The sequence below is a fragment of the Natator depressus genome, chromosome 3 (genome assembly GCF_965152275.1).
Source record: "Natator depressus isolate rNatDep1 chromosome 3, rNatDep2.hap1, whole genome shotgun sequence".
Taxonomy (NCBI): Eukaryota; Metazoa; Chordata; order Testudines; family Cheloniidae; genus Natator; species Natator depressus.
Window position 1 is genome coordinate 167,847,399 of NC_134236.1, and position 16,583 is coordinate 167,863,981.

General features: G+C 39.8%; 1 protein-coding gene across 1 annotated transcript in view; it reads right to left on the reverse strand.

The window, feature by feature from the left end:
• The window catches only part of PPP2R5A (protein phosphatase 2 regulatory subunit B'alpha), a 91,029-nt gene that overhangs the window by 40,343 nt on the left and 34,103 nt on the right, over positions 1-16,583 (reverse strand). Inside the window, exon 2 of the mRNA XM_074949298.1 lies at positions 10,176-10,372. Coding sequence (XP_074805399.1) covers positions 10,176-10,372 — 197 coding nt within the window. The remainder of the gene's footprint in view (positions 1-10,175; positions 10,373-16,583) is intronic.

The following is a 16,583-nucleotide window of genomic DNA, read 5'->3' on the forward strand; positions in this document are numbered from 1 at the left end:
AGGCACAATGGAAGCCACTTATTAATGATCTCCTCTAACACTAAGCAATCTTAGTCACAACAGTAATTAACTTTTTCAATTAGAAAGTGTGATTGAGATGTGAAAATATGTATCCTATAAATCAAATGCCTCAAACCAGTACTCTGTAGATAAGACAGACATGACAGAGACTAGGATAAGCATGTGGAATTTGAGCTGATGAGTAAATTTAACTTCTCTGAAGGTCTAGAATGGGTTGGAAGCCTCCATCTCAGGGGTCAGAAATTACCTGAAAAAAATTCCTTCCTCTGAAATTTCCTCTATGGCACCTGACTCAAGTAGAGAAACTTTTGATCTTAATAAATTCCCGTGAAGAGGATCCCTGAAGAGAAATAAGGAATGAACAAGGGATGATGGAGAAAAAGATGGAGTTTAATGGAATGGAGCAGCACTCCTGGATGATCTCCAAGATCACTGGATGTGGTGATAGTCATCTATGAAAGTTTCCAAATTTAAGGGGAGACAGGTTTATATCTGGTCTGGGATTCTTGTACATCTTGTCAAACCGTAAGCTGGTGCAAAGGAAGATTATGCAGCAGATCTCCCTTTAGCTCGTTGTTTGTAGGGGCTGCATGTCTGCTGATGCTGGACATGGGCCTCTTACAATTGTTTCTTTTGAAATGAACAGGGAATAGAGACACAGTTACCCCAAATCTTTTCCAAGTCATCTAAGAAATCCTATAGATTTTGCAATAGACCTGATGTCTTTCAGTTTCTCTAGAACTTCATCTGATATACAGCTGAACAGCTAGACACCATTAAATGGTGTCAAGTATCACAGGGGTAGCCATGTTAGTCTGTGTCCACAAAAACATCTGAGGAAGTAGTTTTTTACCCATGAAAGCTTATGCCCAAATAGATCTGTTAGTCTTTAAGATGCCACGTTGTTTTTACCATTAAATGGAGATCTATTTGGGATTCTTGTTTTTGGAGTAACTGCAGGAGTATTCACAAACATGGTAAGGAGAAGCCCCTTAAAGTAATTGTGAATGGTGCATCAAAAGTACAGAAAGATGCTCTTAATATGTGCTAAGCAGGTAATTGATCTTTGATGAGAAGGGCTTTGGCTAGTTTTCTCTGGTCTTCCAGCAGTGACTGGGCAAAACAGTACTATTTCCTCCCATTGGTAATATTGGTAACTGGACACTACTGCTTCATAGTTTCCAATTCTAATAGTGCCTGGTGTAGCAGAGCACAAAACTTTTCTACCCGGAGTATCTACCACCTTCTTACTCTGTCTGAAAGGGTAGAGTGGACTCAACCCCCTTTTGCTCTTAGAATGGCAGTTTCCACTACCAATTAATTTGAAGCTGAGTAGGTCTGGAAGAACAAGAAGCCCTGAAGATGCAGATTGTATAACTTGTCTGATTTCTTAGCAACTGCTGGTTTAGATGATGGATTTAACCAGGTTTATTTAGGTATACTTAGTGTCAAGAAGCAGCAAGGTATCTTACTTCTGGAAGGCGAACCCAGAATATCCAGAACTGGGTGCGTCATTGTCTGATGTTACTGAAAGGATCTTTAAGATAGTAGTTATTTCTAAGCTTTCCAGGAAAAGGAGATGATGCACACCCACACATTTGAAGATGTTTTATCATCAAGATCTGGATCTGTGTACAGATGTTTGACAGACACCTCTAGTTCTTTAGATAGAGTATCTGGGACAAGTAAAAGGAGAGACTGTTTTCTTGGTACCAGCAAGAGTGATTTATCTGGGCAGGATGATTCTGGGGAGGGCCATTTTCCTTGAACCACTTTGGGAGAAGGCTCCCTTTCTTCAGGCCTTTTAAATTCAGGGGAACACGCAGGGAAAGGCCAATATGGCCTCAATAGCCATGACAATATCTCCTCAGACTTGCCACTATTCAGTAGGGAATTCCTTAATATACTCCATATGGGAGGGAGGGTAATCTCGCAGTCGGAAACAAAGCACCTCGATAACACTCATAACACCATCTAGTTCCCCTGATCTACTTCCTGGAAAGGGAACAACACTACCTACTACCCTGCTTTAACTGCTAGTTCATTCTCCTTCCTACAATGCTGTGCATATTAACATAAGAATGGCCATACTGGGTCAGGCCAATGGTCCACCTAGCCTAATATCCTGTCTTCTGTCAGTGACCAATGCCAGATGCTTCAGAGGGAATGAACAGAACAGGCAATCATCGAGTAATCCATCCCCTGTCATCCACTCCTACCTTCTGGCAAACAGAGGCAAGGAAAACGCAGAGCATAGGGTAGCATCCCTGACCATCTTGACTAAAAGCCACTGATGGACATATCTTCCATGAACTTATCAAGTTTTTTTGAACACTGTGATAGTTTTGGCATTCACAACATCCCCCGGCAACAAGTTCCATAGGTTGACTGTGCGTTGTGTGGTTTTTTGTTTTGTTTTTTTTAAACCTGCTGCCTATTAATTTCATTGGGTGACCCCCAGTGTTCCCTCTAATTTTGTATGTCCATGTGCATAATGAATTTTGTTATGTGCACCAATATGGAGGTGATGTGTGGTGGGTGTGGGGTTGAGGGCTTTGGAGTATGGGAGGGGGCTCAGGGCTGGGGCTAAGGGGTGAGGACTTCAGCTGGGGGTGAAGGCTCTGGGGTGGTGCCAGGGATGAGGGGCTTGGGGTGCAAAAGAGGGCTCAGGGCCAGGGCAGAGGATTGAAGTGCCGGGGGTGAGGGCTCTGGGGTGGGGCCAGGGATGAGGGGTTTGGGGTACAGGCTGCCCCGGGGCTGCAGCAGGGAGAGTGGACTCCCCCAAGCCCCCTCTCGCTGCAGCAGCTCAGGGCTGGGGGAGGGGCACCTCTCCACAGCCTGGCAGCTCCAGCAGGGCTTGGCCAGGGGTGCGGCACCCTCCCAGTGTGTGCTGCCCTTGATAGCCTGCTGCGTGGCCACGCAGCTTAGAGGGAAACTTAGGTGACCCCTGTTTTTGGGTTATGTGAAAGAGTAAACAACACTTCCTCCATACCAGTCAAGATACCATACACCTCTATCATATCCCCTCTGAGTCGTCTCTTTTCCAAGCTGACATGTCCGTATGAGGAGATATTAAAAAGACCTTAATAATATTATTAAACATTGATATTAATTCATTATTAATATTGATTAAATAATATTAAACATATCCATATTAAACATTAAATATTAAATGGGAGATATTAAAAAGACCCTAATCATTTTTGCTGCCCTTCTCTGTACCTTTTCCAATTCTAATATATATATTTTTGAGATTGGGTGACCAGAATTGCACATAGTTTTCAAGGCTTGTGTGTATTATCAATTTATATAGAGGTATGATATTTTCTGCCTTTTTATCTATCCCTTTCCTAATGGTTCTTAACATTGGGAGCTGCTTTTTTTTTTTTTTTTTGAGACTGCTGCTGCATATTGAGAGGATGTTTTCAGAGAACTATCCACAATGACTCCAAGATCTCTTTTTTGAGTGCTAACAGCTAATTTAGACCCCATAAATTTGTAAGTATAGTTGGCCATGTCATTACTTTGCATTTATCAGCACTGACTTTCATTTGCCATTTTGTTGCCCAGTCACCCAATATTGTGAGATCCTTTTGTTACTCTTCACAGTCTGCTTTGGAATTATCTTGAGAAAAAGACTGAGCATCTGCCACCAAAAGTACTGACTGTGGACATTACCACCATCCTGCTGGTCATTCAGGCCTATAACATGTGCATTATCTTCAATTCAGGCTTCTTGCTAGATCCTCACATCCAGGCTATGTCTAAATCTTGCTGATTCTTTCTTAACTGCTCAAAAATAAGGTCTCTCTCATCCACCCATCCATTCAGTTAAAACTCATCCAAGCTCTCATCATCTTGTGTCTTGATTACTGTAACTTTCTTTTTTCTGGCCCTGACAAACGCAATCTTGCCCCACTCATATCCATTCAGAATGCTGCTGTAAAGATCATTTTCCTAGTCTGTTTTAATCATTTCACCTTTGTGATTTCTTACACTGGCTCCTGCATTTCTATCATATCAAACATAAGCTGCTTGTATTCACTTTCAAGGCCTTTCATAGTCAATCCCCATCCTACCCATCATCTCTCATTCACTACTGAGCTGTGGATGCATACCTCTGATCGGCCCACAATACCAGCCTCTATCGTTCACTTGTTACATTTTCCAACAAGCAAGCACCTTTGTGCTTTTTCCCCATGATTTCCCACATGCATGGAGCTGCTCCCTGTAAACAGTTGCAATGCTACCTCATTACCCAAATTCAGAACCTTCCTCAAAAACTCTCCTTTGCCTACAAAAATACTTGATAAAGGTTAGACTGTGGGTATGTAGAGCCCACTGCCTATATTAATGACCAATACTGCCTCATTGTTCACTTGTACTCCCCCATGTGTATCTATCGATTGTCTCTTGCTTTATATTTAGATTAGGCTTGGCAAATTGGTCAACTGACCAGTCAAATAATGTCAACTGACAACCTATTATTTAACCGCAGTCAAATATTTCAGCAACAATGTTGATGCAAGGCATGGCCTACCATTTTGACTGCATCATGGTGCTACCTGTTGCTAGCTTACCTAAACATCTTGATCACTCACGTTATTACATGCTAATGCTACCTGTATTGAAAAAACTGAACATCTTGATTGACTGGAATCTTCTAGAATAAGCATTGTATGTATGTATGTATGTATGTATATCTTTATTTGTATACCAGGCCATTAACGTACATGGTGGTTTACAAAGCACATTAAACAAGTTAAAAAAGACGCGGTTCCTATCCTGAAGAGCGTACAGTCTAAAATGACTAGATAAACATATTGTAATTAACTCAAAAAGGAATGGGGAAGGGATAGGAGGGTTCACAGTTGTTAAACCTCCTTCCTCCAACACATAACAAAAAGATGCAAAGCTATTAAGCTGCCTACCTCAGATAAGCACATTTTAAATGACTTTTCTTTAATAGTTCCTCTGTGTTTGGTTTATTTCTGTTTAATTTTATTTTTCTTTTTTTTGTAACTGTTCAGTCTTGAATAATGTTAACATTTAAATGATAACCTAAAAAAAAAAGTAGTAATTAAATCTTCATTTTTTAGAACATCATTTCATTATGTTTTGCATTTTTCTGAGTTTACAAAAACTAAATTACTTAACTTATTTTATTAGGCATAAGTATCTAAGGCTAAGCCTACTGGAGACCATAAAGTCTTACTCTTTGTTACTGTTCTAATAAATTAGTGCTTTAAAATAGTTGACTATTTTTGACATTCGACAATATCTGACCAATGTCTGACTGGCCAATCGACTGATTATTTTTGAACCGGTCAAATGCCCAACCTATGCTGAGTACACTTAGATGGTTAAATTACTAGCAGCCACCTGAAATCCCATCTACACCGACACTGCTATTGTTTACTGCAACCAGCAAGGCTGAAATGGCAGTGGTAACAGTAGGACATTATTGGCACAAAAGCCTAATGCATAAACACACCTGGTATCACTAATGTTAAAGTCACTAGAATACAATACACTCCCAGTTCTTTCTGCTGACAAAAAAAAAAAAAAAAACCACACACAGTACAGGTAATGCCAGCCAACGACATATACCATGAATTCAGTCTTCTGTCTGAATCTTCATCTGGACTATTTACACCAGGTTTTATCAAACTATGTGGCAATTCTCACTGGTGGGGCATGATGGATAATAAGATCTAATACGGTTAGAAGTTCATTTAGACAACCTTTAGGAAGAAATGGCTTGACCCTTAATCCTGTCTGCAAAGGCTACAGACAGTATTAGGGGAGCTTCTGAATGATTTGGTCTTGTCCAGGTAGCATGAAAGAGCCCTGACTACAACAAGAGAGTGCAATTGTATTTGCCCCTTGTTTCAGTGGGGTTTGGGGAAGAAAACTGAGAAATCAATCAACTGATTTAAATGAAAATCTGACACAATCTTCAGCAGGAACTTGAGACTTAAGAGAACTTAAGAGATAAGAACTTAAGAGTCACCTTATCTTTAAGGAACACTGTAAAATGGACCTGCCATAAGGGTCTGAATTTCCCTACCCTCTAACAGATGTTAGTTATGAATACTAAAAAGTCAGTATTCACAGACCAATGGGGCGGAAGGGGGAATAAAGGCAGTTTACTAGGGGTTCAAAACAGGTCTCCATTAAGCTCGATAACAATCTGTTGCGGTTTTAGGAAAGAATAGGCTCTCAGATTGAAGGAAAAACAAAATCATAGAAATGTAGGGCTAGAAGGTCATCTAGTCCAGACTCCTGAGCTGAGGCAGGGCCACGTATACCTAGGCCATTCCCTACAGCTGTTTGTCTAACCTGTTCTTAAAAACCTCCAGTGACAGGGATTCCACAACATCTTTAGGAAGCCTACTCCAGTGCTTAGCTATCCTTAAAATTAGAAAGCTTTTCCCAATATCTAACCTAAACTCCCTTACTGCAGATTAAGCCCATTACTTCTTGTCCTACCTCCAGTGGCCATGGAGAACGAATGATCACGGTCCTCTTTAGAACAGCCCTTAACATATTTGAAGATTTATCAGGTTCTCCTCTCAGTTTTCTTTTCTCAAGATTAAATTGGCCTTGTGTTTTTAACCCTTCCTCACAAATCAGATATTCTAAATCTTTTATCATATTTGTTGCTCTCCCCTGGACTCTACAATTTTCCCACATCTTAAAGTATGGCACCCAGAACTGGACACAATACTCCAACTGAGGCCTCACCAGTGCCAAGAAGAGTGGGAAAACTACCTCCCATACCTTATATACGACACTCCTGTTAATATACTCCAAAATACTAGCCGTTTTTGCCACTGACACACAGTGTTGGCTCATATTCAATTTGTGATCCACTTTAACTCCCAGATCCTTTTCTGCAGTACTAGTGCCTATCCAGTTATTCTCCATTTTGCACAAGTTCATTTGATTTTTCTTTCTTAAGTTCACAACTTTGCACTTGTCTTCATTGAATTTCATCTTGTTAATTTCAGACCAATTCTCCAAAATGCTTCCAACCCCTCCCAGTCGGTGTCATTCACAGATTTTCATCAGACTCTCCACTCCACTCTCCAAGTCATTAATGAAAATGTCTGTCCTGGGTCTGGCCATTGATCCTGGATCGACTAGATATGTCCTCCCAGTTAGACTGTGAATCACTGATAACTCCTCTGAGTATGATCTTTCAACCAGTTATGCACCCACCTTCGAATAATTTTATCTAGACCACATTTCTGTAGTTTATGAGAATGTCATGTGGCACTGTGTCAAAAGCCTTACTAAAACCAAAATCTATCAAATTTACTGCTCTCCCCCTTCAACTAGGCCAATAACCCTGTTAAAGAAGGATATTAGGTCAGTGGGAATGATTTGTTCCTGACAGATCCATGTTGGCTATTATGTTATCTTATGTTATCTCTAGGTGCTTACAAATTGATTGTTAAATGATGTGTTTCAGTCTCTTTCCAGGTATCAAAGATAGGGTGACTGACCTATCATTCCCCCGTTCCTCTTCCCACTCCCCACCCCTGTCTTTCTAGATATATGTACTATGTTTGCCCTTCTCCAGTCCTCTGGCACCTCACCAGTCCTCCATGAGTTCTCAAAGATAACTGCTAACAGTTCCAAGAGTTCTTCAGCTAGTTCCCAAGTACCCTAGGTTGATTCCATTATGCCCTATGGCAACTTGAATATATCTAACTTATCTCAATATTTAACCTGTTCTTTCCTTGTTTTGGCTTGTGTTCCTTCCCCTTTGTTAATATTAATTGTGTTAAGCATCTAGTCACAGTTAATCTTTTTAGCGAAGACTGAAGCAAAATAGGCATTAAACACCTCAGCCTTCCTGATATCGTTATTAGCTCTCCTTCCCACTAAGTAGTGGACTACGCTTTTCAACTTTCTCTTGCTTCTAGCATATTTAAAAACTTCTTCTTACTGCTTATGTCCCTTGCTACATGTAACTCATTTTGTGCCTTAGCCTTTCTGATTTTGTCCCTATATGCTTGTGCTATTCTTTTGTATTCATCTTTAGCAATTTGTCTATGTTTTCCCTTTTTGTACAATTCCTTTTTTGATTTTCAGGTCATTATAAATAAATGAGACCTTTGAGGACTCTAGCAACTGGAGGTGGGGAAAATATAGTAGGACTTTGCATGGGCGAATGTGCAGACATTGCTGATAAATATATACTTAGAGCTGATAAAGTCCAAAATGTTTTAAAGATAGTTAATATTCCAAAATAGCAGAAACAGGGGCTTCCACACGAGACAGGTGACACTGCACTGCACAAATAGAAAACCTCTTCCATTCTCCTATGCGAATCAGTCAAGTAGACGTTTCTTCTGCTCTTTACCAAAATGAAGAATGGGATTTTTCTTGCACTACCTCCACTGGAATCTCCAAGTAGCCTGTCATGTGTTGCAGGAGGTCTGGAAAGATCCTAAAATCAACCACCTGTCTAGGAGTAGAAGGGATGACTGCCTCTTTGGTCAAAGAAGAATATATTGCTGTTGGATTCCATTTCCTTCAGGTACTCTTCCTTACTGCCATGTTCGTGCAAGTGCAGTCTGAGGCTGTAGATGCTGATCCTCTTGAGTAGATCTACAATGTCTCATGAAAGAGGAAGATTTAATTGTGGAAGTGGGCAGCTGAGGAAGGTTTCCTACCTGGTTGTCCCCAAGGAGCCCAATAAGGCCAAGACAGTATGTTTTAAGGATAAGTGGCTATGGGCTATATTGGTGGAAACCAGGGTGGATGTTTCTTATGAGATCCAAAAAGGGTGGAGGAGATACTCTACTGAAGATGCTTCTTCTTGTATTTCTGGGTGACTCTCCCAGATCATATCTTCAGTAGATCTCCAGGAGTTTCTGATTCATCATGCTGTCTTCTGTCTCAACTTTCTGAACTCAATGCCTTTTTCCCTCTGACTACTTTTCAATCAACTTTTCATTCTACTCCCCTATATACCTGTCCTCCACCCAACAGTCTTCCTAATGGCCACTTCACTATACTTGACCCTCTTCTACTGCCTAATGCCAGTTTTCTTCACCTTAAACACCCAGCTAGAATCTCTCAATTGTTGAGGAGAGAAAGGAAAATTTAGCTAGTTTTACAGCAGGAAAGTGGAAAAAAATTAGGTTCAACAAAGTATGGGGAAGAATTATTCTATAACTGGATGGTAGACCATACTTATGAAGTTGTTGTCAATCTGTCAGTATTAGTACTACATTTCAAAGTCACGACGACAGACTGATGTTTTACAGATCCCTGTATGCGAGACAGAGCTAAGAACATTTTTTTCCTCCTATATTAAAGTCTTCAAACTGTTGCTCAGAAGACTATAGATGTGTAAATTAAAAGAGCTATCAGTCAATCAAGATTTAAATACATGCAATATGTACATCAAAAACAAAAAGTGAATGAGAAGCACAGAGATTGCTTTGAAACACAAACATCTCTTCCTTACATAAGAGCAGAAAAAACAGAAGTTACTGTAGCTAACAACTGTAAATAATTTCTTGTTTGTTTTATAACCACCGTAATTTACAGAAAGGGCTCTGCAGTACACATCAGTTTATGCTGACTCTAGACTATACAGTTACACCTAAATGATTTAAGGTAGTTGTAAGTGCATTTACTCTGAGTAGGACCAGTTCCTTCCTCCTTGTAGAGAAACTTCCGTTCTATTGATTCTAACTTCAATAAGAATCTCTCCCTGAGTTTTAGCTCCGATACTCACCCTTAAGAGTCCATACATCTATTGCAATTCTCGAGTAAGGAAGCACTGGCAGAACAACTCAAAATGTTCTCATTTTCTGAACCTTGTGGGATTTTTTTTCAGCTTGTCCAGAAGCTAACTTTCTTCATACGTCACATCTAAAAATTTAGCTATATTGCATTTACCATGCTATATCAAATAAAGCGACTTTTCAGATTTGACAAATTCAGCAAAGCTTTCTAAATAATTACTTATGAACTATACTAAATTTATAGGCAGTGTCAGCCATGGCAATGCTCTATAACTACCGTAACAATATAAATTCAGACAGAAGCTAATGATCAGTAAGAAATGTTTTATTTAGTTTTAAATATATCAAATAAATAAATACTGTTCACCTCCAGTTTTTACTTACCATTTTCACTATGTCAGCATATGCTGACTCAACAATCACACCACGAGTTGTTGAAACGTATTCAACCAGTTCATTCAATGTGGCTCTCTTAATTTCTTTGCTCCTCAGGTCTGAAACAGAGTCCATGAAGTCAAACAGTATACAACACTGCTGTAACTTCTGACAAAAAAGATTTTGCTGTTCATTTGAGGTGGCATCTATAAGCAGAAAAAAAGAAAAAAAGCCACTTAAGTTTTTAGAAATTGAAGCATTGATTTCTAAATACCGTATCAGCCATGTCTCAGTATTAATAAGGAAGACTAGTTTTGGGTGGCAAGCAAGAGAGATTAATGTTCAATACTGTCACATCTAAAATCAAAGTTGTTTGTGCCACTACCATGAAATTTAACTGAGGGTTTGATAATATATCCACAATGAGTAAGAGATTTTAAATGGGGAATATATAAAATGTAATTAATATAGAGAGAAAGTACACTTTTAAAAACTAATATATTCTACACAAAAAAACTTAAAAACAAGTACCAACCCTCCCACCATCACCATGGAACTAACCACTCAATCATATGATTTGTTGCATTCCATCCACTAATTCTTTATTACATTGTCTATTTAAAAATTAAAAAATTTGCAGGGCCAATACCCTGTTTTTTTTACCCATATATAAAGCTCTTGCCATCATAGGATGAATGTCTCAGTGGAGAATTGACCCCGGTATTTCACAGAAAATATTTTATCCTGTATTTTCACATCTTAGACGAGAGAAATTTAATTAGTAAAATAAACTAACTTATTAAATTCTCCAGTTTGAACAATTTGTGATCACTTAAGACCATATGTCTGTCATGACTATGACAGCATTTTCATAAAGCATCAGTCTTTGTATGCCTTCCCAACCCACTAACTGAGCGAAATTCTTCCATTAATGCTACAATTTGGATCTGTGGCAGAGTGATTTTAATAGCTTTAGAGTATTAGGTAATTACTAAACCATATTAAACTTACTGGAAAATAAATATTTTTTGCTCAGAATATTGTGACCCTCTGACTTTTGCATACAAAGTCACAACAAAATCAGGCAGAGTTGTTATGGTTATTGATAAATCAATTCAATTTCACACCACTTAACTAAATTCAACAGGGGGAAGAAATTTCCCTTTTCTCACTAATTGTTGTTTGTATTCTGGCAACACCAGTATGAAAGAGTCCCCTCATCTCTCAGACATTTAAAATACTATGCCAAGCTGCAGAATTTTCACTCCCATTTCTCTCTCTGAACACATAGGCAGGCTTACCCAATTGAGAGTTTTCAGAAATGGAAAGCAGCTGTAGTTAGCCTACACTACTTTGACTATCTGATGAATATTAGTAAGTCCCGTGGAGTGTCCAGACTGGTATTGCCACATCATAAAATATAAGCAAGTCAGGAGAAGGAAAAAACTACCTTGGTAACTGCTTCGCTGAAGATACATAGAATTTTTACTCTTGTGACATGCTACCAGAGTGAGCCATGCAGGAAACTCCCCTTGCTCTTAAGGTTTTTGGCCCTCTGCAGTTAGGCCAGCTGAAGGGCTTTAAGGACAGTCTTAGATATCTCAAAAGCCCCCAAATATTTCCATAATTCTTTTTAAAAGTGAGAATTAAGAGTTCTCCTAAACTCCAATTACATACAAATAAGTTTGTACAGACACCATCATTGCAAAATTCACTCTTGAAAAGTAAGTAGCGATATCCCAATAATGTGAAATAAAATAAAAACTGTAGAGAGTGAAAATAGTTAAATCCAGTGAGGGATAAGAGTGCAAACAACTTGTTTCTCCCCCCCACCGCGGCTCAGTGCAGTAGGAGTCATCCTGAAAGACAACCCCTGAAGGTGGAAGAAGAATGCAAGCTCCACATTCTTCAGAAATAGATTCTATGGGAAGAAAATGAAGTGGGATTCCTTCCCACAGGTCACGTCTGAATAATAATGCTTGAAAATGTATTTAGCACAGATAACATGGCTGACTGAAATCTTCCTGTGACAAGCAATCGGAGCTCTCCTGTTTAGGATTACCATTGACATCCAGACCTAGACGCAACTATATCAGATCCAAGGACAGCTATATCACAACAGACACCCCCTCAGGCATGTCCTCTTCTAGTGACAGCATTTCCATGAAATAGATGTTTAAAAAAAAAAAAAAGAAGAAGAAGAGAGCACCCGCCCGTTTGTGCTTTTGAAGTCTGTATTTTGCTTCAAGTAGAATCCACAGGTTCTCTTACTGGTTCAGACCCTACTCTTGTGATGGAAGACTCAAAGATTAAATTAATCACCTTGGCCATGAAATTTTGGACAAGTCTATGGCATCATCCTTTACAGTAAAAACTGGTCCGTAGAGCCTGAAGTCACTTCCACCTTGAAAATTATCTTGTATGTAAAGCACTTAATATTAAGGCAAAGCTCACCTCAACCATTTTGTCAGGCACTATTTGTCACCCAGGACTCAGAGGCCTTTTTAATGCTGGACTCAAATCCCTGTCCGAGCTTGGTAACAGGGATTAAAAAACTGCCAAATTAAACTAGAACAATCTCCATAAATTGTAATCTGACAAGTAAAGACTGATAGTCTGTGCATGCAGAAGAAGGGTCCCCAAGACCTGTTCAAACACCATTGCAGATGGTTCACATTCAAAACCATGCGACTCTTGTAGACTCCTTCCAAGATGTCAGGAGTTGGGAGACCCGACTGGGGATACCATATCTACTGTCTTGTACCCTATTTGGAATTAATTGCATTCATGCACTGAGATGGAGTGAAGCACTCTAATTGTCCAAAGCAACATTCTCAGCCTATCAGGATGGGACTCTGCCATGCAAAGGAGAATAGGAATCATCCATCTGGGACTCTAGAATAATAAAATCACGCCCCACGACCTTGACCAAAGACTTTGATACCAGAAGTACAGGTGAATTGCCACACACTCCTCCTTTCCCAGTGAATGGAGAAAGCATCCCTCACTAGCAGAATTTTCCCTCAAAGAGAAACAAAGATCACTAGTGGTGTATCTTTAGGTGAGTGGCATGCCTCTGGTCACTATTCTAAGACCAAGAAGCCATCAGCACAAGTCTACCACAGATCTACTCATTCTGAGAGATATTTCTTGTCCATCTTGCTAAGTAAGTAGTCACCAGAAAAGTTTTGAGAGTGTCCATTCTCACTCCTGAGGGGTCATCTACATAGGTGGCACAGACCAGTATCTGTGAAAGATATAGAATACAGAAGTCTAATGACCCAATGATTCTCTTGTTTTGTGATCAAACATACCCCCTTTGTGCATCCATGGCTGCCCCATTTTCAGAGTCTTGATGTACAGTTACAGTTTCTGGAAACCCCAGGTGATCTCCAGAAAAAAGAAAATCCCTTCTGTCTGAGCCTCCCTCCTAAATTGAATGCATATGAGATACAATAGTCTGAATGAATGGGCATGAGAGTGTACAAGATATACTGTGGTAAAAGCACTGGTGGCCATCTGAACCTATCTAAATTAGTATTTCCACCACTGCCACCACATGTTCAATTATGGCAGAATTTTTTCAGAAAAGACAACGCCTTAAATAAAAAAGGGAAAAAACAGATATGTATTTATTTTAAGGTAGAGACTGTCAACGGAAAAAAATTTCAATTTAATGTGTGGGTTAAAAATTTGAAATATAATAATTGGGGCAGATGCTTTTAAAAAGTGAAAGTAAAGCAAAAAGTAAAAAACACCACATTGCTGCATTCTATTTTTACTGTCAACTTATTTTGGTGGTAGGCTACAAATATCTATTTACCTTGATGTATAATGTATTTTGTACGCTACCAAGATACTAAAGTGATGAGCTTCCTAAATATTTTGAATACACAGATGAACTAAATTACTTAACTCACTATTAAAATAATTTGTATTGACAGTGGTTTTTAACGGTTTTTAAAGTAAAAATTCATGATACAAACTTTTCACCTGACTTATTTCCTGATATGAGGCTAAAGTAACTAGCTAGTTTAAAAAAACAAAAAAACAAAAAAAACAAACTTACATTAGTTATTGAAGCCTTTCCTTTCTAGAAGAGTATTTACCAAATCAGGCTTACAATTTTTATTATTTGCTCAGAGCTTCTGTTTAAATATGTCCTCAGGCAGGTAATTAAAAGTTTGCTCTCCTGCAGGGTAATGGAGTAACCATCCATCAGCTTCAGTTAACAGTTGATCCATAAAACTATACTGACTGGAAGTATTACACTAGGCAAGTACAGTGTAAGCCACCCTGCATGTTTGAAAGAAAAGGTTGCCAAGCCTCCCCATTTTGCTGGGAGTCTCCCAGAATCAGGCTCTATCTTCCATAGGCTACTGAAGCCAAACCAGATTTTAAGTGCTAAAAGTCCGGCAGCACAGCGAGGCTAAGGCAGGCTCCCTGCTGCTCCCGGAAGTGCCTGGCACGTCCCTGGGGGTCTCCCCGCGCTGCACCCGCCCCGAGCCACCAACTCCGCAGCACCCATTGGCTGGGAACTGTGGCCAATGGGAGCTGCGGGGGTGGTACCTGTGGGCAGGGGAAGAGCGTGGAGAGCCCCTGACCCCCCTTGCCTAGGAGCCACTGCCAGAGGGATATGCTGGTTGCTTTCAGGAGCTGCCTGAGATAAGCGCTGCCTGGCTAGAACCTGCAAACCCCTTCCCGCACCCCTGCCCCAGCCCAGAGCCCACATCCCCTCCTGCACCCAAACTCGCTCCCAGAGCCTGCACCTCAACCCCTACCCCAGCCCAGAGCGGGCACCCCCTGCCGCATGCAAACTCCCTCTCAGAGCCCACATCCCGCACTCCCTCCCACGCCCCACCCCCCCTACAAGGGCCTTCACCCAAACCCCCTACCACAGGCTGGTGAAAGTGAGTGACGGTGGGGGGGAGTGAGCAATAAAGGGAGGAGGTATGGAAGGAGCGGGGGCAGGGCCTCGGAGAAGGGGTGGGGCAGGGATGTTTGGGTTTGTGCCATTAGACAGTTGCCATATTGAGAGAGGATGACTTAACATCTTGAACACCATTGTGTATCACAGGAAAAAAAATTCTTAGATTGTTACTGAAGATCACAGTTCAAACAAAACTATCACTCAATCTGAAAGCCTCAACAGTTCTCAGAATAAGAGGCAATTATGAGAGAGTAATTAGAATGAGTTTTTAATAGCATATGTATTAAAATGAGTCAAAGCTACAGTTTCTGTTACAGAGTTGCAAAATATTATAAACCCATTTTCAATAATGCCCAAGTCACTGTTAAATTTATCTGCAAGCAAAAGGCAAATCTGATCTTAATTAAGTCACACATCTTAATATAAGTAGAACATTTATTTTTAGTTCTAGAATAGCACAAAGTCTGCCTACCCTTGTGGTTTTCGTGATCTCCCACATCTCCCGATAGAATATTTCTATTGATAGAAAACTTCTATACATAATGTTTGAACAGTTTACCAGACACGTATTAGCTAGATGCAGATATAAAAAGATTTGGGGGCATGGGGAGACACAACCAAGATCCAGGAACAGTTCTTGGAGAAGGCCACTTTAGTCCTCGTCCAAGTGCTGAAAAGGGAAAGGGGCTGGCATTTTACCAAGAATCCTGGAACCCCTGCTTGGGAGTTAAATCTATCACACTCTGGCAAGATTACATATAATAAAGCTGAATTACAAATATAATCGGCTTCTTAAAAACAGTGAAAGGAACAAACCCACTCACGGTTTGTCAGACACATGGAAGTGGAAAAATGTATAATAGATTTAGAAAATTATTTCTGAAGCAGATTGTAATCTAAACAGAATTTAGACAGAATCTAAACAGAGAAAGGATGACTATAGGGAAATAATTGCATTTTGTCTCCCGAGGATAGAGGATCAACCTACTCCTCAGTTTCAAGTAAAGAAATGGAAGGTGAATTTTAGAAAAGGAGAGTTATGATTAGTTTATCATTACTTGGATTCTATAGTGATAATGCTGTACAAATGCCTGTAAGTAAAAAACAGCCATGTGCCTTTTCGACTCTCCTTGCTACCATGTCTCACACATCATTTTTTATTTTATGTATTTGTCATATTCGCAGAATCTCTTATTTCTGTGTATACGCTATCACAAAACCCTCATTTCAATTTCTACCCTTTTAATTTCTCACTCCCTCATTTTTACTTATTCATATTTCCTTTCCCATCCCACACCACATGATGCCGCCACCTCCAACACACTTGTGAATGCTCCAGAAAGAACCAGTAAGTAAATGGAATTTGTGCTCCTAAAGTAAAAGACACTTCTGAAAATCCTCCCCTAAAACCTTCAAGTTTTTTGTTGCTTCAGCAACCCTGCAAAACTCTGAAAAAGACAAGGTTCAGAGAGATGGTGAATCAAATG